Here is a 25,903-nt window from a genome sequence, read left to right on the forward strand (position 1 = left end):
ACCTAGAACACATTCCCCAAACGTGGAGTTTGATGGGATGCTTAGGTCGCGGTTTGGAAACCAAGTGTCCTTTCTTTGCAAAGCTCATTCTGGCAAAATGCTCCAATGCCACAGTCGATTCGTTTTTCCCCGAAACGAGAATTATTGACAACTTGATCCAAGTCATCTGCCTATGAATAGGCGGCTCCTCAGCACCATCGTTGGAACGTCACATCACTGTCTGCTTCAGACGGTGACGCCACTTCCCCGATTCTCTTGTTGCCTGCATTTGACAAGCATACATTTCCGGTTAAGCTCTACCTGGACACATCATCTGTCATTCAGGCTCTTACGTTTCATTCAGAATCAGAGCAAACTATAGGTCATTGCGGTCTGAGTAAATTTTAAGAGTTTGGTTGAACTTAAAAGCTGCTATAACAAGACAACGACTTAGTTTTTTGTTCTCTGCTTTTTTCTCAAAACGAAAAATCAGCTTTAAATCCAACTCCGTGCGTTGTGTCGAAAAAAAAAACACACTTGAATTACGTTAATTAATATTGCGAGCTGAAACGAAAACCAAGTTTGTTTTGTATTTTTTCCTCATGATCAACAAACCAGAAGACGAGTACAGACATACATATAAAATACATTTATAACACAGATTGATGAATAAATATAGATTCCTATTTTATGTTATTATGCTTATATTATTCTATTGGATTGACTGGAGGAGGGACTGTGTCTCTCGGCTGGCCTGGGAACTGTAAAAACATCAGCAGCTTCGGCAATTGACAACAAACACTAGCCCACACTAGCGAGCAAAGACGCATAATAATCTATAATATTTAAAAATGAACTACTCTACATTTAATGATACAATGCCATGACATCGTTTTTTGTGCTTAATGTGCAGACACAGATAGAAATGAACAGTCGGACCTCACATCTTTGCGCCACCTGGTGGTTAACACGAGACTAGCACCCTGATTCTTTGCAGCTGGCTGCAGGATTAAAAATCCTTAGTTGGGGACAGACCCGTGGCACGCTGGCAACGCGCACATACTGCGGTAAAAAAGGTGGTCGCTTTGAAGTGTCGTACTGCGGCCTGCATGTAACATCTTCATCCTGATAGTAGTGAGTGGGAACAAAGAGATTTCAAATCTGAGCGCCAAAACCAGGCGCCAGGCTGGGGAACCATACCTGGCTCCCTCCCTGAGATGTCCGAACTCCCCGCTGATACAAGCGACAAACGGAGGAGGAACTTGGACTTCAGCCATCCTAATTGGACCAAACAATAGGATGGGCATGACCGAAAACACAGTTATAAAAGCTGCCGTGACCAAAGACTCGCCCCTTGTTCTTACTATGACAAAATGCCGAACCTCCTCACCAGGATCGAGCAACCTTTGCTCTCCTCTCTCTCTCTGTTGCCTCCGTCCACCTGGAGCTTCCCTCTGCCCCCGCGCGCCTGGAACCTCCACCGCAGCCAGCAGCTGATCACAACGTGATCACCGCGATGCACACCTGGACCGGACCGGACCAGAACAAAGCATGCATGCACGCAACGCTGGATCTTCGCACCAGGATTGAGCAGTAAGGAAGAGGCATTCTTTAAGTCTGAGCAGAGTAGAACTTTTAGGGGATCAGTAATTGTTTTATTGTTATATTGTTTCCTTTTCCTGTTGCTGAACATGGGATCTGATCACTGTGTAATTCCACGATCACGTGACTGTAACGCCGTTATAGATCTGTGTGAATCTAAGGGGTCCACATTGAAGTGCTGTAATCTGTGATTTTGCTATCTTAAGCTTGCTTTATTGTGGTACTGTGCGGTCTCTGCTGTGACCAGGCAAAGCGCATGATTCAACTGCACGCTTCCGCGATCACGTGACTATATCGCCGAATATAGCTCCACGCGTTTGTGTGTGTTCATGCACCAATGTCTGCCTCATTCTTTGGGTGAACAATGTTAAGCTAGCTCCACGCATTTGTGTGACCGCCTTATTCATGCTAGTCCCACTTCACACTCCTCTCTCTCTCTCTCTCTCTCTCTCTCTCTCTCTCTCTCTCTCTCTCTCCTCTCTCTCTCTCTCTCTCTCTCTCTCTCTCTCTCTCTCTCTCTCTCTCTCTCTCTCTCTCTCTCTCTCTCTCTCTCTCTCTCTCTCTCTCTCTCTCTCTCTCTCACACACAGGTGACGCGCACAGACATGCAGTACGTCCAGACGAACACAGAACACACCATATGATTAAGTTGTGATTTTCTGAGTTATTCAAGATAGTGCTGACAGTTGGAGTTAATATTAATTGTTTAATAAAGCATTCATAATTTAATATGTCGTTGTCTATGATTATTTGTATATGGTTTTACAGCAGTGGTGAATTGAGTCAGCTACGGTACGGAGTTCATCTTTCAACTAACATAATTACAATTAAGACTGTATTGGCTATTCCAAATTGGTTATTGGTCCCTGGTAACAGGTTGGTGCCCCGTAAATTAATTAATTATTAATTTAATTAATAATTATTAATCAATAATAGCCCACTTACCTAACTATAGACCTTTGTCTTATAGTTATATATCCATCCATCCATTTTCCAAGCCGCTTATTCCCTAATGCGGGGTCACGGGGGTGCTGGAGCATAACCCGGGTCGCCAGTCCATCGCAGGGCAACACATAGACATACAACCACACACACACACACTCACACCTACGGGCAATGGAGAGAGTCCAATCAACCTAATGCATGTCTTTGGACTGTGAGAGAAAGCCAGAGAACCCGGAGAGAACCCACGCAAACACGGGGAGAACGTGCAAACTCCACACAGAAAGGCAACAGGGCCGCCTCCGGGAATCCACAACCTTCTTGCTTTGAGGCGATAGTGCTACCCACTGCACCACTGTGCCGCCCATATATAGTTATATATATTTAAGCTAATAACCAAAATTTGTGAATCTAAATTATAAACATAATTGATGTCTCCACTCAGGAGCTATAAATCCATATTATTATAATTTGTGCTCCTCGCACATCCCCAACATAATTGGTGCAAACCTGTGTGAGGTTAATCAAACTTGTCCCTTTTTGAGACTAGGTGGTGTTGCTAATTCATTTGGCACTACCACGACCCTCGCACAGCCCCAACAACTTTAACCACTTTAACAGAAGCTGTCATTAGACGGAGTAACCATTGCAATGACTGATGCATGGTTCTGTATTAAAATATTCACACTTGTCTTAGGTTTACACCTTTGAGACTGTTGCAACATTCAAGTCTTTATTTAATAAAATAAACATGTTAAAATGTCTTTTCATTTGGAGGAAGCTCTTCAGCTACGTTGTCTTTTGCTTGTTATATCCTGTAGCTGAGTCATGATTATGCAATCACATTATAATATAAATATTTGTATTTCCTAGATAAATTGACTTATATGCTTAATGTATTACCATTACCATATCAGCTGTATTTTAAATTTGAAGTTTTCAGTTTTTCCAATAGTATGTATACCGCTCTTCTGAGCAGCGCATTAAGCAGCTAGTGTGGCTGAGTGGCAAAAGAGCATGTGACTCTGGTACAGGAGATCCTTGTTTGAAACCTGACTAAAACAAGTCTTTTAACAAAATTTAGAAGGAGTATTTAAAAAGCAAAATGTTGTACATTTTTTATGAAATCAGACTGCTTTTGATTTATTTGATTTGAACTCAAAGCTTATTACTGATTAGTCAACTACACTATTGGATTGTGTAGTAATTAAGCACACACGTCCTCTAAATCCTTTCAAAGATAAAATCACCAAACTAAGCTAAGTAACTACTCACACACACTTCCTTTAAATCATTTTTAGTAGTACTGCAGTCCCTTGGTCTCGGTTGTCTCTTCCTGGCTGGGGGTTGTGGGGGGCGGTGGGATGGGTAGCAGAGCCAGTAGGGAACCTGGCTCTGCGGACCCTGGTGCTTTGCTTCCCAACTACATTTCTCCACATTCATCCACTTAAGTCCTGGGGCGTCCTGCTGATGGAGGGACCGGGGCTACCGGGAAGTGGTTCCGTCCCTCCCAAGGGGGATGCTCTGCAGTTTCAATTGCATTAGTCATACACACTCGTCCAGGAATCTAGGGGCTCCCTCCCGGGGGGCCAGTGGACGGAGCCTTCACATTGATGGCTCTGTCTGTTGGACCCCTCGGAGAATTGGCGATCTCATACTTAGCCAGATACACATACATTTAGGGCTTGGGGTGGGCTCTTTCACTGGGGCCTGGGGCTGAGTCCCACTGGCCCTGGTGGAGAGATCACCACCCAGTTTTAACTGCAAAAAGACATTTAGAGTGGGGGAGGCGCTGTCTGGGGGACACACCGTCAGCCAGCGGTCATGTTCCTGGAGGTGTCACCCACCTTCAGTGCACTCTAATTCCACACACTCACGTCCAAGCTGGGTTGCAGAGTTCTGGGGTGCCTTTTCTGCTGCCCTCTGCTTCTCCCAGGTTGGGGGAGTTGGGCGGGGCTCGGGAGGAGCTGCGGTCCCTGCCTGGGGTCACATGGGCGGCAGGTTCGGAGACCTAACCTCCCCACGAATGTGATCAAGCGAATGGTGTGGGTGCGAGAATGTATCTGAGAGCGCATTGGTTCACGTATGATTGACTAGTTTGTTGTGAGAGAGTCTATGGTGTGTGTGTGTTGATGTACGTCTGGGTGGGTGTATGTGTCTGTGTTTGTGTGAGTTTGTATGCATGTGGTGCAGTTGGAGTGTGGGGGGTTCGGTTTTCCGCCCGGGGCACGTTGATCATCTACCTGGGTGGTCTCTTTTCTGCTGACCCCCACCAATTGCTGGCCTTGTTCTGCAGGCCCGGTGTAGTGCCAGGGGATGAGGTCGGGCCGATGGGGTAGGCCCCGCTCCGCTCGTGTAGGGGTTGTAGACTGGGGGTTGGCCCCACTCTGGGCGAGGGGGGATCTCCTAGCGGGCTCTATACGGACCGTAGGTCCTCGGGACTCCACTCTTTCAGGCCGACCCTCCCACCGGGGGGAGTGTTTGCCTCTGGTTCTCATGGGGCGCACTCTGACCTCGGTGCTGTCTCTGTGGCTGCTCCAGCTCTGCCTGGGGGGCTCTCAACACCTGCCCTCCTGGAACTGAAGGAGCGTGGGCTCCCTGGCTGCTAGGATTCTTTCCTCTGCTTGTTGGATGGGCGTAGTGGCCGAGCTCCTTACATCACCCTGGCTTCCACAAGTGGCTTTGTTCATGCACCAACGTCTGCCTCATTCTTTGGGTGAACAATGTTAAGCTACAGCTTTACTACCCTTATAGTGGGACACTCAACACCTGAGCTGATAAACAGGTTTTCCAAACCCAACTGTAAGTATTACTGATTCCATATGTGGTGTTATGACTTTTATTAAGTAGTATGGGAAATGTATAACAATGCATATGTGTATGTATATGATATGTATATGTTTCTATGAGTATGTGCATATACCTTAACACTATTATTGGTATTAGTATTAATCTCCAAGGTAAACCACAGTACAACAGTTGTTTAGTTATGAATGTGTTAGCCTAAGGTACATCCCTGTTTATTTCTTTTGCACCAATTGTTTACTTATTGTTTGCTTGGTTTCAGCAGCTGGTTGCACCCCTAACCCCCCACCCCACCCGCACACACACCCTAAAGCAGAAACTTAACCTGTCCACCAACACAGCAACATCACACATATTTGGGATTAGCTAAATAAACCATTAAATAAACCATAAATCAAGAAGAGTATACATATTTTATATATATCCCTCTTGTTAAAGCAAGGCTGTCCATCGCAATATGACATTCAGCGTAATATATGCTGCTTGTTAAACTGCTGGACAGAAAAAAAAAAGAAAAAAGAATCATTCAAAATAGAAGCACCAATGCAATTTATTAGCTTTAATCGCATTATTTATGAATTTGAATGGTTAATTTTTGACTACGTGACAGTTTAGTAAATACACACTTCCTTTAAATCCTTTTCAAAATTAAAGCAGCAAGCTTCAATAGCACTAATTTTGCTTTTGTATGAAAAATTTCAAGACAATTAGCAATTATCCACGCACACGCTCTCTAAATCCTTTCTAAATGAAAGCAATAATGTATTTCATGATCTTAGATTACAAGAGTTTTGGTAATTACTGGTTAATTTTTGACTACTTCTTAAACGTTTTAACAGTTAAGCAATGAACCACAAATACTTTCTTTAGCCTTTTTAAAATAGCTTTTTCATGATTATCAACGATGCAGCTTGGTCACCTATTTAATCCGTCACCTTTATACATTGGTGAACTTTTTAATCTTTGTCATTTTTTTTACGTTGGTCAACTTTTGAATTGTTGTCATCTTTTTAATCTTGTCATCTTTTTACCTTGGTCATCTTTTTAATCGCCATCTTTTTAATCGCTGTCATCGTTTTAATCTTTGTCAACGTTTTCTCGTTTTCATTGTTTTGCCATCGTCAACTTTTTGATGTAGTCAACTTTTTGATGTCAGCAGCTTAATCAGCGTTTGGCATCTTTTCGGCAACAGAACAGCTCTCCCACTTAATTTCTTGAGAAATTACTTTTTCTAGTTACATGTAAGTCCTTAATACAAGCCAAAATAATAATTATGAATCTTCCTAGTTAAAGTGATAACAAAGCATGGGGTGGGGCAGAGTATGGCACTTATGTACATTTCAACTGAATTCACTGGACATGACTTTTCATGAAACAACCACAACAACCACAACACACACACACACACACACACACACACACACACACACACACACACACACACACACACACACACACACACACACAGCCATCTTGACCTCAAACAAACAACTTTGAAGGCCTGTTTGAGGGTCAAGGTGGTATTTTTGTGCTGGGGTTACAAATGAGTTATAATTAAGTTACTAAGGCCACACTTCAGCGTAACTGCAAGGTCACACAAACACAAACACACACACACACACACACACACACACACACACACACACACACACACACACACACACACACACACACACACACACACACACACACCATTATCTCCTTCAATACATAATGGACAGTGTGTTACATGGGTGGCAGAGTCTACTGCAAGAGACTAGTTTTACTTTTTAAAGTTTTGTTTTATATTTTTAGTTAGCTGGTGATTCACTGAAACTTTCTTATGAGCATGTTAACCTATCTTGTGCACAAATTGTGTGCGTTGAGTTCAAATCAAATAAATCAAAACGAGACAATGCTAGTCATCATCAGTGTGTTACTGTGATCGAGTTAGCTGTCATTCGCCTTTCCATGGTCAAAGTAGCTGTCACTACTGTATATTCTATACTGTATATAAGTTGAGACATGGCAGCTAAACATTGTTCTAGTGAAACATTTTTACTATAGACCATCTCATCTCATATAATCCAACAGATAATTGCCACTGATATTTGTTAATATCAAACTAACAACCAAATATGTGAATTTAAAATTATCAGCATAATTGGTCACTCCTTTCAGGTGGTGTAATATATGAATCTATGAATCTTTATTCATTAGAAGCAGTGGACGATTTATAAATATATAGTTTAACCAAACCATCAAGGCAAAATATTTTAATTCAAGTTTAATAACTAAATGAGTTACTCAATTAACCTTTTCAACTCTGTATGTGTGCAAAAGTGTGAAATAAAAAGAATAGTGGCCACAGCTGTTGCTGCAGACATTCCAATATGATTGTTGTTTTGTCTAGCTTCCTGTTTTACTTTGTTCTACTTCCTGCCTCCGTTCAAGCTTTATGTTTCAGTAACATGTCTTACCAGCTGCATTCACTTAGCAATTAACTCTGTTATTTACTCTTCCACTTCATGCCCTGCTGCCTCGCCAGATTGTTGTGTTGTCACCACTATCCAGTCTACACCTTGGTTCCCAGTTCAGTGTAAGATCCAGCTCTTGTTCTCATCGATATCCTGTTTTGCCTAGTCCCTGTGCCTCTGCATGTGTTCTTGGATCGTTTGTTGCTGACCATTGCCAGCCTGACTATGCTCTTGCCTGAGCCCACTCTGTACCTTCACCTGAGCCAGCTGTGTACCAACCTTTGCCTGCCTGACAACGATCTTTATTAAATCACCTAAACAACAGGCCTTTTCTGAGGTGTGCGTTTGGGTCCATCACCTTGCAGTGCTCTGACAGTGTGTGTCTGATATCAACAAAATGAAGAGGTGGTTATCACATAATGACTTAGCTATTGTGTGATGTGGGATATGTGCCAGTGTTATTTATTTGTATGTGTCATTTGTGTGTCACTTACTGTGGCCTGTGTGGAGCTCTCCTGCAGGTCCCAGAGTAGTGCATGGTTATCAGCCAATGAAATCACACGCTTGCCATCCCCCATGGGCTCCCACAGCACACTGTAAGTACACAAACAAAACCACAAAGTTGCATTTAATTGGAAAACTGATGTTGGTAAAAATATAAAAAGGCTGATCCCCACATGCTACCTGAGATTGCCAGAGATGAGGATGCTAGATGAAGAAAGTATCTACAATAAATACATTAAAGACTCAGGTACTGTAATTCTCATCTCTAATGAAAGTATTTTACTAAACAATGTGTATGTACAAGTCAAAATATTGCACTTTTACTGTAATGCATTTATTTCAGAACAACAAGCTCTGTAGATTCACAAAGAAATATAATCAATAATAAATTATGTTGTATTATTATGGTTTAAACAGTTTATACATAAAGTGGTTGGATTTAGCTTCACCTTTGCCAGCTGCAGCATCTTTGTTGCTTAGTGACATACAGTAGGAACAGAGATATTATTAGTGGGAGAGCTGGCAACAGCTCTCACACTATTGTAATCTTCAGATTACTTTATTAGTGGGAAAGCTGGCCACAGCTCTCACACTATCGTTATCTACGGTCTTTATTATTAGTGGGGGAGCTGGCAACCCACACATGCTTCCCCTACGTCCTTCCAAAAAAAAGCACCAATTTATTAGCTTTAACTGCACTGTTTTTGCCATTGAATGGTTAATTATGACTAGACAAATTGACATTTACTTTATGTCCCCCACACAAGTTAATTTTTTGGTTCTGACTGAATAATTACCAATCGTTAATGAGACTATTTTGCTGTTCAGCAATTACCTGCACAGGCTTCCTCTATATCAATATCATTTTAAAATAAAAACACCAATCGAGATCTTCAGCTAAAAATACAATATTTCTGCCTTTAACTGGCTTATTATGAGTAGTTAGAGACGATTTTACAATTTAACAACTTACACATGCTTCTTCCGTATTTCAAAATAAAAGCACCAATTTAATTTATCAGCTTTTGAAGTCATTTTTACGCTTCTGAATGGGTTTTAACACTGGTTATTTTGGTAGGTTAATTAATAACACTATTTTACAGTTTATCAATTGTCCACAGACATTTTCCAAATACTTTCAAAATAAAAGTTTGACTGGTTAAATATGACTATTTAATGAGACTACTTTATAGTTTAGTAATATTATCTGCATGTTGTGTCCATATTCTTTCAAAAGAAGAGCACCAATCTAAATCTTCAGCCAAATATAGCTGTGTTTCTGCTTTCTATTATACTTTACTGTTCAGCAATTACCTGGAAAGGCTTCCTTAAAATTCTTTCAAAATAAAAGCACCAATCCAAAATCTTAGCTAAAAATAGCAGTATTTCTGCTTTCAACTGGTTTATTATGATTATTAGCAATTACCTCCACACAAAGAAAAATACACAAAAGCCTACAATTTGTGCATTTGAAAGTTAGAGTCTCGATGTATGAGAATAAAAATGTGATGTGTGTAAAAAATAATTGTTTTAAACAATTAGAAGTTTATGTTACACATTTTAAAAACTGAACTTGAATACTTTAATACAAATTACAAACTGACACCAGTTTAATTTGTCTGTCTAATATACCTAGAGTTTTAGACTATTTGATTTAATTTGTATTTATCATTGTGGTAAACGTTGCCAGAGGGGTCTGTACGATATACAATATTGATCATTTCGACACCACTGTTTCTCATTTTCATGTTGATTTCATTGCACATCACCAGAAACTGTTTTGACACCTTTCTGTCAATCACATCAGCAGCTTTGCTGATTGGTTCGATGATCTGTTTTATCTTTGCTTCAGTCATCAATCACTGCCTGTGTTGCAGGTGTTGTCGGCTGATGTCGATGTGGGGTGTCCTTGGATCTGATCCTATTGGCTGACTGACGGTAAGCGTATCGCCTCACTTACGGTTACTGAGGTTTGCTACTGCTGTATGTGTACGGCGTTACTCTCCGCTCTTTTCTAAATATTATCGTTTTATATCTGGTAGCGACTGCTAAGAGTTGCAAAACAACCTTGTAACACTCAAGCATCCTTTCCTTTCATCAAACGTCCTGCTAATTTTCATTGTTATTTAAGTGTTTTCTATGCTAGCGTAGCTCCTAGCTTACTTTCCTCCTATGGCTTCCCCCTTTTCCTCTCCCTCTCGCTCTGTTTGGTGCTCGGTGTGTTTTATGTTTAGCTTATCCTCTGCCTCCTTTAGTGATGGTAATGGTATCTGAAATAAGTGTACGCTAGTTGCAGGGTACTGGCGACCCGTCCAGGGTGTACCCTGCCTCTCGCCCATAGTCAGCTGGGTTAGGCTCCAGCACCCCCGTGACCCTGCATTAGGGAATGAGCGGTTTAGAAAATGGATGGATGCATAGTTGCAGGGTTGGAGGCGAGGTTGTTAGACTTAGAGTCTGGGCTTCGCACCTTAGAAAACAGGCCAGCTAGCCAGGCCCCTTTAGCCTGTGCGGAGCCTCCTAGCTTAGCTGCTACCAGTCCCCCGGCCGGCTCCTGGCAGCTGGGTAACGACTGGGTCACGGCTCATAAAAAACGTAGCTTTAGGTAGGCGCGGTTCACCACCAACCGCTTCACGTTTCAAAGAGATTTTTTCCACTCAGCGACACACCCGGTGAGAAACCCACTCTGATCATTGGTGACTCCACAGTCCGAAACGTGAAGTTAGAGAATCCAGCGGTCATAGTTAAGTGTTTGCCTGGGAGCAGAGCGGGTGACATTGAGTCTTATCTTAAGCTCCTGTCTAAGGATAAGCGTAAGTTCGCTAACATCGTAATACACACAGGGGCCAATGACGCCCCCTTACGCCAATCGGAAGTCACTAAAACTAACATTGAGTTGGAGTGTTTGTACGCCAAAACACTGTTGGACTCCGTAGTTTTCTCTGGACCCCTCCCCAATGTGACCAGCGATGACATGTACAGTGGTAGCAGTTCAAAGTAACTAGCGTTTTTACTGCAGTACCGACGCATCGCCACGGTGCAGCGAGTGCGTCGCTGACTAAAAATTTTTAAATAGAAGGCATCTCTTCAGAATATGTACACACCCACCGCTCTAACATCTGTTCCGATCTAATTCCGTGATTATGAACCGCAGTTTAATTAATATAATTTGAATGCGCATGGCCAAGTAAAGACGTAGAGCGCAGACCATCTGCGACTACAGCCGCTTATTTAGGTTTTAAACTTTCACAACTTGTTAATGAATGTTTTCCAATAGTCGTAGATTTTACGTAAATAACCGTAATAATCATAGGACTTTGTTTTACAGCAGTTGTCGATCGTAATTTTGACAGGACACCAGAAATTAGCAGATCTACAGCGACGCATTACAGCAACATGTTTGTTCCTACATGTTTACTCTGTGTCTGCAGAACTGCAGTTTGACTTGTTTTGACTGTGCGTGTCATTGTAACTGAGTGGATGAGAGCACTTATTCGACCCGTGTACGTTTCAACATTTTCATTTCCCATCCGTCCATCCAGGCACTTTCGCCGGCGTTTTCGTTTCTCTTTCGATGAGCGGCAAACGGATTTTAATCAAAGCACCGCCTTACAAACCAATAAACCAGGCAAAAATATTTGTTTTTTACAAAAAGACATGTTTGTATTGTTTGGAGTCAAACGGAAAACACAAAAAGTCATTCTCTCGTTACCTCTGCTTATGATTTGGTGGAGACATCAAACTCTTACACAAACACGTGACGTGTTTCGGAGTCATGTGTCCAGACAGAGAGTGACCAATACACAAATGTATGGATGTGCAAATGCAGGCTACGAGAGGAACGGGGGAGTGGCGCACTAGATGTAGCGAGAAGTTGTTTTGACTGTGCGTGTCATTGTAACTGAATGAGTGGCTGATGTGACTTTTTCGGCCCGTGTACGTTTCAAAACTTCCCATTCGCCCATCCATCCACCTTCACCGGCTTCTCGTTTCTCTTGCTATGGGCGGCAAACAGATTTAATTAAAAGCACCGCTTTACAAAAACTAAAAACTGTTTTTTTCGTTCAGAGAAAAACGAAAAACAAAAAACCTCATCCGTGGATGGGTCGCGGGGCAGCAGTCTTAGCAGAGAGCTCCAGACTGCCGCTCGAATGAAACTCGGGATCGAATGATATGTGATGTGTTTCATACTCAGATGACTTCGATCTGAGTTCGACCAAGCTTTTGCTCACAGTCACAAAGGCAAACTTCACATCCCTCCCCCGTAGAGGTGCATAGACATGCTAATGTGTTGCTACTACTCGATCAGCAGGTGAGAAATACTTCAGCTCCGGGACAAAGCTCCGTAGGAGACTGGGCAGCATCGGGCGGCGTGATCAGCTGCATGTCTAAGACTCATTAATGCAGCAAGTAGTTTGTTCTACATGTTTACTCTGCAAGAGTAAACGTATGTATTTATCGTAGCTTTCTAGTCTAATTTATTTGTAGCACTTCGACATTCGTTTAAAATATGCAGTGCATTTTAAATTGAAAATACTATTATTATTATTTATTACCTTTATTGTAAACACTATTAATTGCACAATTTGGACTGGCGATGATTTGCGCTTCTTCCATAATAATCATGGATAATCAAGGAAGAAACTGCAGTTCATAGATGCTATTCAGGGACAGTTTGATAAAGATACAGTGTGTTTTTTAACTGAACTGTCAGCCAAGGTACGTGCATTATCAAATGAATGCGCCTGTCAGCGGGGAAGACATCAACTCTATTCAGTCGCTCTTCAGTCGCTGCTGCCGTCTTCTCCCCAGTTCACACACCTTAAAGCGTCCGAACCAATGAATGCGTTTCCAGATTGACTGGCGATGCCGCACGAGTTGCTCTCAGTGACGGCAGCTGTTTGAAGCAGGGAAAAGTGAGTTAGCTGTCCTTGTCGATGCCATGACAATGTTATATCGTCTGTAAACGACATTTTTATAGTTTTACAAGGTGTAATATGACGCTAACGTTTGATCATTGCTCGTATTCCATATAAAAGAGAACTAAGACTAAATAGGTATGCTGTTAATTGCTACAATCTTCTGTCAATAAAATATAAAATGTTAATCCCCTGAGCCCTGACTTTTATGTCTTCTTTGGATTAAAAAACAAATGTTGAATGTTCTCAAATAATATAATATTGCCGCCCTCCGTGGCTCCCAGTGTTTTTTTTATTATTATTGAAAACGTGGGTGTTACCGGTGGCTGACCTCTTGTCTAGATCATCCTTATTCACTTTTTTAAACTGTACTAGTGTGACCTTAGTTATTTTTTTTTTATTTTTTTTATTTTATGTTTGGGAAACGTGGCATTTTAGCTATTGTGATTTTATTTTTAATTAACATTATTTCCTACCTGCCCTTGTTGACGGGGGACAGGAAAAAGGTGACACGCGTTGGGTAAGAGCGGCGTACAGAAAAAAGTGTAAATGTGCCGTACTGTCTTGCCGTGTGGTGCATTAAAGAATACCACATAAGGAAAATTTTAGCCCGTACCAACAGCGAGAAATCAGGGTTACAGTAGCTTGTCTGCCACAAATCCAACGCTGCAAGCGGGAGGGCGCACCGTTCAGCTTCTTATTTTCGGTTTTGAACTGCCATAATTTGCCATAACTTACTTATTTTTATAACTATACTAAATACTATAACGCGACCAGCGGTTCATGGTCTTGGCAATCTATGCACTAAGTAATACAACGTTGTTATTTCGTGATCACAAGATGATGATGAGACGCTGTTTTTCCAATAATTAAAATTAAAAAAATGTTTCAACTCAGCCTCGAACCCCGGACAAAAAGTTTTGCAACCTTGCATCTTAACCACTACGCTACCCAAGACCTGATCGTAGGTTATTCTACAAGAGGCTATATGAGATAAGCAACAACGATGTTTTAGGACCAAAAGTGGGAGTCAATCGTCACCTACAGGCCAAAAGGACGTAACACACCCTTCCCGCAGTGCAAACAGGGCGCTGACGCGGCAGATTTGGGTCCCAAACGTGGTGGGGACAATTTTATCGGCTGCCTCTGTATAGCCGGCTGTCCACCGCTGGTTGTCTAGGTGGTGTCCTGCAAACAATGTGGGCTTTGTGGCTGATTGGAGCACTTTTTGGGGAAAACCTGGGCTGATTAGAAGAGAGGGCGTCCATCCCACGTTGAACGGAGCTTCTCTGCTCTCTAGTAACATGGCCATGTTGCTTAGTCTACCTACTCCGTGACAACTCAGAGTGGAGCCCAGGACGCAGAGTCGCAGTCTTACACGCCTCTCCTCATGTTCTCTACATCTGCCACCCACTCTTAGTCTTTGTTATTGCATAGAGACTGTGTCTGCTCCCCGACCACGTAAACTTTACTAGTCACAAACAAATCAAAGAGGAGTGACTCAGAATTTAATAAACATCAAAACAGTTCCTCTTACAGAACAAAGTAACAGTAAATTAATAAAGTGTGGTTTATTTAATATCAGATCTCTCTCATCTAAATCCTTGTTAATTACTGACTTGTCAAGTGACCATCACATAGATCTGTTCTGTCTCACTGAAACCTGGCTGCAGCAGGATGAATATGTTACTTTAAATGAGTCGACTCCAATGAGTCACATAACCTATCATGTTCTTAGAAGTACAGCTAGAGGTGGAGGAGTAGAAGCAATTTATAATTCAGATTTATTAATTACTCCTAAACCTAAGCATAGTTATAACTCATTTGAGAGCCTCACTAAGCCTTTCTTACCCAGACTCTAAAACATAGAAGCCAGTTGTGTTTTGTATGATTTACCGTGCTCCTGCTCCATATTTGGAGTTCTTAACTGAATTTTCTAAATTCTTATGTGACTTAGTTCTTAGCACAGATAAAGTCATTGTAGTGGGAGACATTCATGTAGATGTTGACAGCAACTGTCTCCGCACCGCTTTTAACTCCTTAATAGACACTATTGGTTTTAATAAGCATGTAAATGAACCCACCTATCGTTTTAACCATACCATCGATCTTGTCATGACATATGGGGTTGAAATTGATAATTTAATAGTTCTTCCCCAAAACCCTCTGTTATCTGACCTTCTTCTATCCTGGCGTTTGTCCCGCTTGCGCAGGGTCCGCTCTTCGGCTTTTCTCCATTTCTCCATTTGGTCCTGTCGAGGGCATCTTCTGGTGATGCGCCGACGATCTTTAGGTCTTCCTTAATTCGGTCCATTCAACGCTTCTTGGGTCTTCCTCTTGGCCGACGTCCAGTAGGTTCAATACGCATTGCTGTTCTTGCGACGGAGTCTTCATCGCTGCGGACCACATGGCCGTACCACCAAAGTCGTGATTTAAGCATCTTCTCTTTGATTGGTGCCACCCCGAGCCTCTTACGAATGTCCTCGTTCATGATGCGATCCCACCTCGTGACTCCAAAGCTCCATCGAAGCATCTTCATTTCCATGGTATTGAGGGCTTGTTCATGAGTGGAAGAGGCGGGCCAGCATTCGGCTCCGTAGAGGGCGACTGGGCGGACGACAGTCTTGTAGATCTTCCCTTTGAGGCGGTCTGGCATCCTTTTGTCGCACAGAACGCCGGTGACTTTTCTCCACTTCAGCCAAGCTGCATTTATTCTTGCTCGGACGTCTGCGATGATGCTCCCGTTGCTGCTGATGACTGAGTCCAAGCATCGGAATTCTTCGGTCTTCTTAAGTTCTTCGTCGCCTACTCCATCAAGCCTATTCTTGCAACTTTGGGTGCTGCCTTGGGTCTCATCTCAATCTTCGCTTGAGAGGAACACGTCGTCAGCGAATAAAGGGACCACGGGTGCGGTTGTAGGTCAGCTGTGATGGTGTCCATACATAGGATTAAAAATTAGAGGAGAGAGGGCAGACCCCTGGTGGACTCAGACGGTGATGGGGAAGGGTGGTGATAGTCCTGCTGCTCATCTGACAGTGGTGGTGACGTTGTTGTAGAGAAGCTTGATCCATTCCACATACGCCTCTGGTCTTTTATAGCATCGTAAGGAGTGCCAAATGAGGTCGTGGGGCACCCTGTGGAAGGCCTTTTCCAGGTCTAAGAAGGCCATATGGACCGATTTGTTCTTTTCCCAATGTTTCTCCAATAGTAGACGAACCGCGTGGATGGCGTCTGTAGCTATCCACGTCTGGACTGAGGTAACCTGACCTACATGTGAACTTAACTCCCTCCTTTGAAGAGCCTCTACGTCCTCTCCAGTCCCCAGAGATAAGGGACCCTGAATAGATCTTGTTCGCTCCTTCTGGCGAGTCTAAATCAGCATATAATTGGCCGTAGTGGGCAGATCTTGCTGTTGCTACTGCTCTCTTCGCTGCCGATTTGCAGGCGTTGTAATGATGGTAATCCAAGTCTTCGGATGTTTGTTTCTATTTTTTGAAAGCGGTCTTCTTTTCTTTGACGATACTTTGCACTTCTTCGTTCCACCACCAAATTTGCTTCTCAAAAAAGCGCTTTGCCGGTTTGGTCTCTCCTACCACTTCTTTGGCCGTTTTTCGGATATGTTCATTTACACTGACCCAAATCGAAATTACTGACTTGTCAGGATCGATGGCGAGCTGTTCAATTTTCTCCTTGAAGTGATCTTTGTTCTCAGTTAGTTTCTACCATTTTATGCAGGCGGGTCCCATTGTTGGTGGTCGCCGGTGTTGCCCGATGTCCAAAAGCATGTCCATGACTAGCAGCCGGTGTTGGGGGGCGACGTTGTCAGATGGAATGACCTTCGTGTTGGTGACTAAGTTCATGTTCCTTCTGTTGGTGAGCCAGTAGTGAGTGGACCTGCCTCCACTGGCATAGGTGATTAGATGGGAGGGTCGTTTCTTGAAGTAGGTGTTTGCAACGGCCAGATTGTGTGCTTCAGCAAAATCTAGGATTTTGCATCCTTCTTCGTTTTGCGTGCCAAATCCCTGTCTGCCGTTGTGATCTTTGTAGCCATCCCGTCTGGCTCCTAAGTGACGATTCAGGTCACCTCCAATGACCAGTCGCTCTTCGGGACGAAATGTTCGAATGTGGTTGAATGTTCGAATGTCGCCGTTGTAATAAAGCTTGTACCCTTCTCCAATATCCTTTGCCTTTGCCTTTGCTCCGCTCCACTTCGTTTCCTGGACGCAGGCGATGTCGATCCGTTGATTTCTTAGGGCGGCTACCACTTCTCGACTCCTTCCTGTCATGGTCCCGATGTTAATGGTACCCAAATCGCTCGCTTCTTTAGCCCATTCCGTCCGTGAATGGGGAGCCCTCGCTGATTTCTCCTGTCGTTCGGGCGAGGACGGCGTGTGTCGCCTAGGGGGGACGCCCTAGCATTATCCAAATTTCGACTTCCGATTGCCATAGATACGACGATTTGGTTGGTAAGCTTCGATCGATGTGTCGTACCATCTGACATCAAAGACCATCATCGTTGGTTGGTTATCCAGGGACACCGCAGGGAGGTGATGATAGATAGGTTCCCCCCCCGTGTTATCTGACCATTTCTTATTACCTTAAGCATAATTGACCTTACAATAGCTGGAAAGAAATGTTACTATAGCAGATGTTTATCGGACAACGCTGTTGCCAGGTTCAAGCAGATGATTCCATCATCTTTTGCCTCAATGTCAACTAAACAGACAACTAGAAAAACAGTGGCGTTCCAACAAAATAAATGTAAACAGCATTGCATGGAAGGACAGTTTAATAATATATAATAAAGTGCTTCGTGCTGCTAGAAAAACATATTATTCCACCTTGATTGAGTAAAATAAAACAACCCCAGGTTTCTTTTCAGCACTGTAGCCAGGCTGACTGAGAGTCATAGCTGTGTTGAGCCTTCTATCTCCTTAAATCTCAGCAGCAATGACCTTATGAACTACTTTACTAATAAAATTATCACCATTAGAGAAGACATTCAGCAGCAACTTCTTCCAAATGACAGAAAGCACTGTCTAGATCCATCAACTTTAAATTTATTAAATCCTCTGTCTTACGTAGACAGCTTCTTCCCCATAACTCATATGGAGTTAAAGATCCATGCACACGCTTTTTTCATGCTCCACATTGCTAAAGAATTGGACCTTGATGTCTCAGTAAGGTGTCTGTAACTTTTCATGCCAAAAAGCACTGTAGATCGCCCACACGGCCCGTCTGAAAATGTGTGTTTTAAGCTCTTTTAAGTGTGTCGGAAGCTAAACTGATCGCCACACCCCTTTGAGGAAGCGGATAGCGGTGATCCGCCGCGGGAATCAAAAGTCACGGTCACTGAATCCATTGTAAAAGTGACACTGGCTAACTCGTCCTTGTAGTGGAGTTCAACCATACGTTTGATCCAAAATCTGACTCTGAAGTCGAATGGGAGGCTGTTGAAGTGGTTACACGTTGACTGGCGCAAGGTACGTCTAACTGGCAAATTCATGTTTAATTTAATTTGATTTATATAATACGCAACTTGATTAGCTGCTAACGCTAATACTAATGGTTGCAAATTAGCAGCCTGAATTAATACAACAGAATATTCATAACACGACTGCAGCTTGTTTGGGAGCATAGCTTAATAAACTAATAAACTCATTTTTAAATGTTTTTTTTTCTCGTTCTGCTGCTGTAGCAGCTGCAGCTTATATTTTGCCGTATATGTCTGTAATTAAGTCCCAATGTAGGAACAGTGAACGCCTACAGAGGCATGGTGTAACAGCAACTATTGCTTTCAAGATATTGCATGTGTTTATTACTTTTATTAATAAATTAAAATTTCGATAAATCTTACCTCAAAACGCCTGAACTAGTTGCCAAACCTATTGTCATGTATGGTTGATGATCCAGGACTGGAGCCAGTATGATTGAATGTGTATTCATTACAGAACACATTTAATATACAGTATATCAGACAATTACACATGCATGGAATAAATCAGTAACTCAGAAATTCAAAAAAAAACTTTAAAACATTTTACTATTTACAGATTATTCATAATGTACCTGGGAACTCTGGTGTACAAACATAGTTTTGTTTCTAAATATATATTGACCTAATATTTTTTAATTGCTTTTAGTAAGGTGTATGATATATCAAATGCTAATATAAAAGAGAAATGTAGTTATTGTTTTTTTTAGTACTATGTCTATGTGTATCTCAAGTTGTTGCAGGTATCTAGCCTAAAAGTCTTGTCAGCTGGTGCTGGGGACTTCTAGAGCGAAGAGTCCTAGTCATCCCACCTTCCCTAGTCTGAATCAGGGCAGTGTTTTCTGAGGGACAAGGCACCTATGTTGGACTTAGACCACCTGTGAAATACCTAAATTATTATTTTTTTGGCAATACCTCAATAAAAGCTGAAATATTATAAAACATTTGTCTGTTTTCCCTCATTAGGTATATACATACAAAAATAGTTAAGTGAAACAGCAATAGTCAAAGCCAACTTTATTTTTAACCAATGCACCAGCACTATAATGCTGGATAAGTTACCGTCACAGTTCAATTTGCAGACCACAAAATGAACGGGTAGGATTCATAGTTATGTTAAAAGCATAGTTTCTGGAGTGGAACAGGTATAGTCATGGGCAGGTGGCTGGGGAGATGTGAGGATGTTTTTTGTCTTCACGTGTTGGAAGACATCGGAAGCAGTGCAGCTGCTGTACAGATGGAGGATGCAGCTGTTTTCCTTGACACCACTCTAGAAAGTATAGAGAACAGAATAGCAGATTAATGAAATGACCAGTATTTCCTATGTATCTCACAACCTTTACAGATCTAAACAATAAATAGAGGTAGTTAGATCAGTTTTAATGGTGTGTGGAGCAAACACGTTTTCAACTTATTTTATAGTGCTGGTTTGTTAAATCTTAGCATGACATTAATGACCTCCTTTCTGTCAGGTTGCTCAAATTCTGCTCAGAGGGCCAGTGGGACAGGGATGTTTACAAGGTCCTCCATAGAACAACCTGAGTCCAGCAGGACTTTATTGAAGATGGTCTCCATCACATATTTTTATATTTTCCACATAATCTGCACCATAACACTAGAGTTACAAATTACCTATCAACGAACTAAAATATTAAAATAAGTTAACCAACTGCATACAGAGTAAATATATAGACAATAATATAAATCAGATTATGAATACCACAACTACTGAAATGTGAAATGCAAAATCTCTGTCAAATAAAACTGCATATTGGCCAACAAATGATTATACTGCTGTTAAATGTACATACCTTTGCTCCTGAGGTGAGCACTCTTCTACTCTTCTACAAGGTAGCCGCGTGTCAGTTTGAGAAGCAACCTCCTTGCGTTTCGGTAGCTGGCATGCGTCAGCCTGTATAAAAAAAACATGTCACGTTTACAGCTAAAGTAGCTGACTAGATAAGCAACAAAACACATGTTAAACTTAGATAGAACCTGTCGTAAACCGAACTGACGGGTCTACTCGGGCTACAACATACACACGCCAGGCTCGGTAGTAATTAGAAACACAGCTGACTCTCACAACTTACTAGCGCTAGCCGCTAACGCTGCGCTACTATCGTGCTAGCAGCTATAATGTGAGCTGAGTGAATGACCTCAGTACCATATATCACACGATTTGAACCGGACAAATGCTGGAGAGGCTTGGACTCATCCAAATTGCGTGTCATTGTGTCTCTCTGTCGCTGTTAGATTCAACGGTTCTAGCAATTAGCATTCCTTACACAGGAAGGAAGCTACATTATAAACAGAGAAACTTCTGGAGTACATACATCAAATAAGTATCAAGCATGTACTTACATTTGGGGAAGCAGCAAGTGGACGCTTCTTCAACCTGAGTGACTTCTTATTTTTGTCTTTTAAATGGCGGGTGGCAACCAACTAAAGGTGCATTAGCGCCACCTCCTATGGTAGACTGCGCAGTGAGTGACTTCTTCTTTTGCCTGTGACTGAAGTGACTGAAACAAAATGTTTCAGGTACATTTACGGATCCAGGTTTGTCTGGGGGTGGGGGGACGAAGCTGGTTCTGTGATTGGTCAGCGCAAATGCAGACGTATCGAGGCCGCCAAATTTGAAACGATGGTTCTTGAACCGGATTGGATAAACTCTAAAAAAATGTGAAATAAGTAGGGGGCGCACTTCTAACACACCAGGAGTGTCTTAATGTGACCTCAAAGATGACATCAAGCTTTCTTACAGTAGAATCTGAAGCTAATGTTATGCCATCCTGGGTGGCTATCTGACTCAATAGTGTCTCTCTCAGATTTTTAGGCCCAACAATAAGAATTTCAGTTTTATCTGAATTTAGTTGAAGGACGTTTTGGGACATCCAGGATTTGATGTCTTTTAAACAACCCTGAATTTTCACTAGTTGATCTGTTTTATTTGGTTTGGTTTTGGAGTATCATCTGCTATGAAAATTAATAGAATGCTTTCTAATAATCTCACCTAGAGGAGACATGTATAGGCTAAAGAGAATTGGACCAAGCACAGAACCCTGTGGTACTCCATAGCTAATCCTTGTGCATGTGGAGAATTTCTCATTAACATGAACAAACTGGAATCTGTTCAACAAATAGGATATAAACCATCCCAATGCTGTTCCTTTAATCCTGATTCTATGTTCTAGTGTCTGTAATAGAATGTTATGATCAATTGCATCAAATGCAGCACTAAGATCTAACAGGACAAGGACAGAAACTAGACCATTGTCTGAAGCTAACAAGAGATCACTAGTGACTCTAAACCAAGCTGTTTCTGTGCTATGATGTTTTCTAAATCCTGACTGAAAATCTTCGTACAGGTTATTCCCACTCAGGTGGTCAGATAATTGTTTAGCCAGGATTTTTTCAAGAATCTTGAAAATAAACGGTAAATTTGAAATGGGCCTATAGTTGGCTAGTTCTCCAGGGTCCAGGGTTGGCTTTTTTAATACAGGTTTGATCACAGCTACCTTAAAAGTCTGCCTAAATGTTAAGATTGGTTGATTTGACTTAATGTGGACAAGCTGATTAAAGGTAGAACTTATTTGAGTAAACTGGTTGGGATTGGATCTAAAAGACAAGTGGATGACTTGGAAGAGTTGATTATTGAGGTTAACTCCATATGAGTTATGGGGAAGAAACTGTCTAGGTAAGACAGAGGATTTGGTAAATTTAAAGTTGATGGATCTAGACAGTGCTTTCTGTCATTTGGAAGAAGTCGCTGCTGAATGTCTTCTCTAATGATGATAATTTTATTAGTAAAGTAGTTCATAAAGTCATTGCTGCTGAGATTTAAGGGGATAATAGACTTAACAAAGCTATGACTCTTAGTCAGCCTGGCTACAGCGCTGAAAAGAAACCTGGGGTTGTTTTTGTTTTCATCAATTAAGGAGGAATATGTTTTTCTAGAAGCATGAAGTGTTTTTTTTAAATATTATTAGACTGTCCTTTCATGCAATGCAGTTTACATTTATTTTATTGGAACGCCACTGTCTTTCTAGTTGTCTGGTCCTGTGCTTTAGGCTGTGGATCTCTGAGTTATACCACGGAGCTAACCTCCTCTGATTCACTGCCTTCTTCTTCAGAGGAGCCACTGTGTCTAACATTGTACGTATAGAAGTTGCAGCATCATTTACAAGACAGTCAACCTGTTCATAAGGATTAAGGTTACTTGTCCTCTGTGTATCTACAAGACATTGAGGCAAAAGATGATGGAATCATCTGCTTGAATCTGGCAACAGCGTTGTCAGATAAACATCTGCTATAGTAACATTTCTTTCCAGCTGTTATAGGGTCAGTTGTGCTAAATTCAAAAGTTAATAAGAAATGGTCAGATAACAGAGGGTTTTGGGGAAGAACTATTAAATTATCAATTTCAACCCCATATGTCAGGACAAGATCTAGGGTATGGTTAAAACGATGAGTGGGTTCATTTACCTGCTGTGTAAAACCAATAGTGTCTATTAAGGAGTTAAAAGCAGTGCTGAGACAGTTGCTGTCAACATCTACATGAATGTTAAAGTCTCCCACTACAATGACTTTATCTGTGCTAAGAACTAAGTCAGATAAGAATTCAGAGAATTCAGTTAAGAACTCTGAATATGGAGCAGGAGGACGGTAAACAATACAAAACACAACTGGCTTCTGAGTTTTACGAGTCTGGGTGAGAAAGGCTCAGAGTGAGGCTCTCAAATGTGTTAGAACTATGTTTAGGTTTAGGAGTAATTAATAAATCTGAATTATAAATTGCTGCTACTCCTCCACCTTTACCTGTAATTCTAGGAACATGATAGGTTATGTGACTCATTGGAGCCGACTCATTTAAAGTAACATATTCATCCTGCTGCAGCCAGGTTTCAGTGAGAGAGAACAGATCTATGTGATGGTCACTTATCAAGTCATTTATTAACACGGATTTAGATGAGAGAGATCTGATATTTAATAAACCACACTTTATTAACTTACTGTTACTTTGTTCTGTAAGAGGAACTGTTTTGATGTTTATTAAATTCTGGTAAGTCACTCCTCTGATTTGTTTGTGACTTGTATAGTTTAAGTGGTCAGGGAGCAGACACAGTCTCTATGCGATAACTAAGACTAAGAGTGGGTGGCGGCTGTAGAGAACGTGCAGAGAGGCGTGTAAGACTGCGACTTTGCGTTCTGGGCTCCACTCTGAGTTGTCACAGAGTAGGGAGACTAAGCAACATGGCCATTTTACTAGAAAGCAGAGAGGCTCCGTTCAACGTAGGATGCCCTCTCTTCTAATCAGCCCAGGTTTTCCCCAAAAAGTGCTTCAATTAGCCACAAAGCCCACATCGTTTGCAGGACACCACCTAGACAACCAGCGGTGGAGCAATGACAGCCGGCTATACATGTCATCGCTGGTCACATTGGGGAGGGGTCCAGAGAAAACTAAAGAGTCTGACATTGTTTTGGCGAATGAACAACCCGACTCAATATTAGTTTTAGTGACTTCCGATTGGCGTAACCGGGCGTCATTAGCTCCTGTGTGTATTACGATCTTAGCGAACTTACGCTTATCCTTAGACACCGTGGGCGCCTGCCTAAAGCTACGTTTCTTACGAGCCGTGACTCAGACGTTACCCAGCTGCCTGGGGCTGGCTGGGGGGCTGGTACCAGCTAAGCTAGTAGGCTCTGCACCGGCTGAAGGGACCTGGCTAGCTGGCCTGTTTTCTAAGGTGCGAAGCCCAGACTCTAAGTATAACAACCCCGCCTCCAACCCTGCAACTAGCGTACACCTATTACAGATACCATTACCATCACTAAAGGAGGCAGAGGATAAGCTAAACATAAGACACACCGAGCACTGAACAGAGCAAGAGGGAGAGGAAAAGGGGGAAGCCATAGCAGGAAAGTAAGCTAGGAGCTATGCTAGCAGAGAAAACACTTAGATAACAGTGAAAATTAGCAGGACGTTTAATGAAAGGAAAGGATGCTTGAGTTCTGATAGGACTCCTACATTAGCTTCTCTGCACTGGCTGCCTGTAAAATGTAGGATAGAATTTAAAATTCTCCTACTCACCTACAAAGTACTCAATGATAAAGCTTATCTTAAAGATCTCATAGTTCCTTATGCTCCCAGCAGAACGCTTCGTTCTGAGAGCGCTGGGCTACTTGTGGTTCCTAGAGTCTTTAAATGTAAAACGGGAGGCAGAGCTTCTAGCTACCAAGCTCCTCTTCTCTGGAACAAGCTCCCTCTTCAGGTTTGAGAAGCTAAAACACTCCACTTTTAACATCAGGCTTAAAACCTTCCTTTTTGATAAAGCTTATACTTAGAGATGAGTCAGGTCACTGGCAATGATTGTTAGTCACAGGAACCATCTCTTAGTTAAGCTGCAATTGACATAGACTGCTGGGGGACTTACTTTATACACTGAGCTCCTCTGTTTCCTTCTACCTCTTCTGTCCAATAACCTCTCATCATTGTTCTATGTTCAACTAACTATGTCTCTTTCTCTCCAGTAGTTGTGCTTCTCTCCCGGTCTCTCTCTCTCTCTTTCTCTCTCTCTTTCTCTCTCCTCCACTCTGTCCTCACCTACAAGTATCATTGGACTCAAAGTTTGGTGTCTGTGATGGGCAGCTGCGGATCCAACCATCCTGCCTGTATCCAGTCCCTGGTCCAACCGTCCTGCCTGTGCTCTGTTGTTGTTTGTTATTTTTGCTGTGCTTTTCTCTCTCTCTATCCCCTCACCCCAACCGGTCGAAGCAGATGGCCGCCCACATCCAGCCTGGTTCTGCTGGAGGTTTCTGGAGGTTTTTTTTCTCTACTGTTGCTGTCAAATTAAATGCTTGCTGTATGTGGGATTTGTTGGGTTTAGTTGTGTAAGGTCTTAAACCTTACTTTGTAAAGTGCCTTGAGATAACTTTGTTGTGATTTGGCGCTATATAAACAAAATTGAATTGAATTGAATCTGCTTATGTGTTTTTTCACAGTTGCAGTTGTTCAGCTAGCATTGCAACAAGAGCGAAAATGAGCAAACATGAATTCAGAACTGAAGCAAACTAGTAAAGTAAGAGGAAGAAAAGTCGGCATTGGTGCAGAGACTGGTATCGCAATTAACAAAAGAATAACTATGCTTCTATTACTTGTAAAATAGTTTTTACTGTTTCTTGTCCAAACGCAATCCTTCCAAAGCACAC

At 42.0% G+C, this 25,903-nt stretch overlaps 1 protein-coding gene and 1 long non-coding RNA gene across 4 annotated transcripts in view; both read right to left on the reverse strand.

Moving 5' to 3' along the window:
* eipr1 (EARP complex and GARP complex interacting protein 1) overlaps positions 1 to 25,903 on the reverse strand; it is a 101,996-nt gene that overhangs the window by 61,875 nt on the left and 14,218 nt on the right. For all 3 annotated transcript variants that reach the window (XM_055505669.1, XM_029139809.3, XM_055505670.1), the window contains exon 5: positions 8,278 to 8,377. In XM_055505669.1, the coding sequence (XP_055361644.1) occupies positions 8,278 to 8,377 (100 nt within the window). The remainder of the gene's footprint in view (positions 1 to 8,277; positions 8,378 to 25,903) is intronic.
* LOC129603587 (uncharacterized) lies at positions 17,975 to 25,901 on the reverse strand. Its single transcript, XR_008693653.1, has 3 exons — positions 21,059 to 25,901; positions 20,509 to 20,609; positions 17,975 to 19,967 (listed from the first exon to the last, which is right to left on the reverse strand). It is a non-coding gene; the product is annotated as an uncharacterized LOC129603587 (long non-coding RNA).

Source organism: Betta splendens, chromosome 22, assembly GCF_900634795.4.
Source record: "Betta splendens chromosome 22, fBetSpl5.4, whole genome shotgun sequence".
Lineage (NCBI taxonomy): Eukaryota > Metazoa > Chordata > Actinopteri > Anabantiformes > Osphronemidae > Betta > Betta splendens.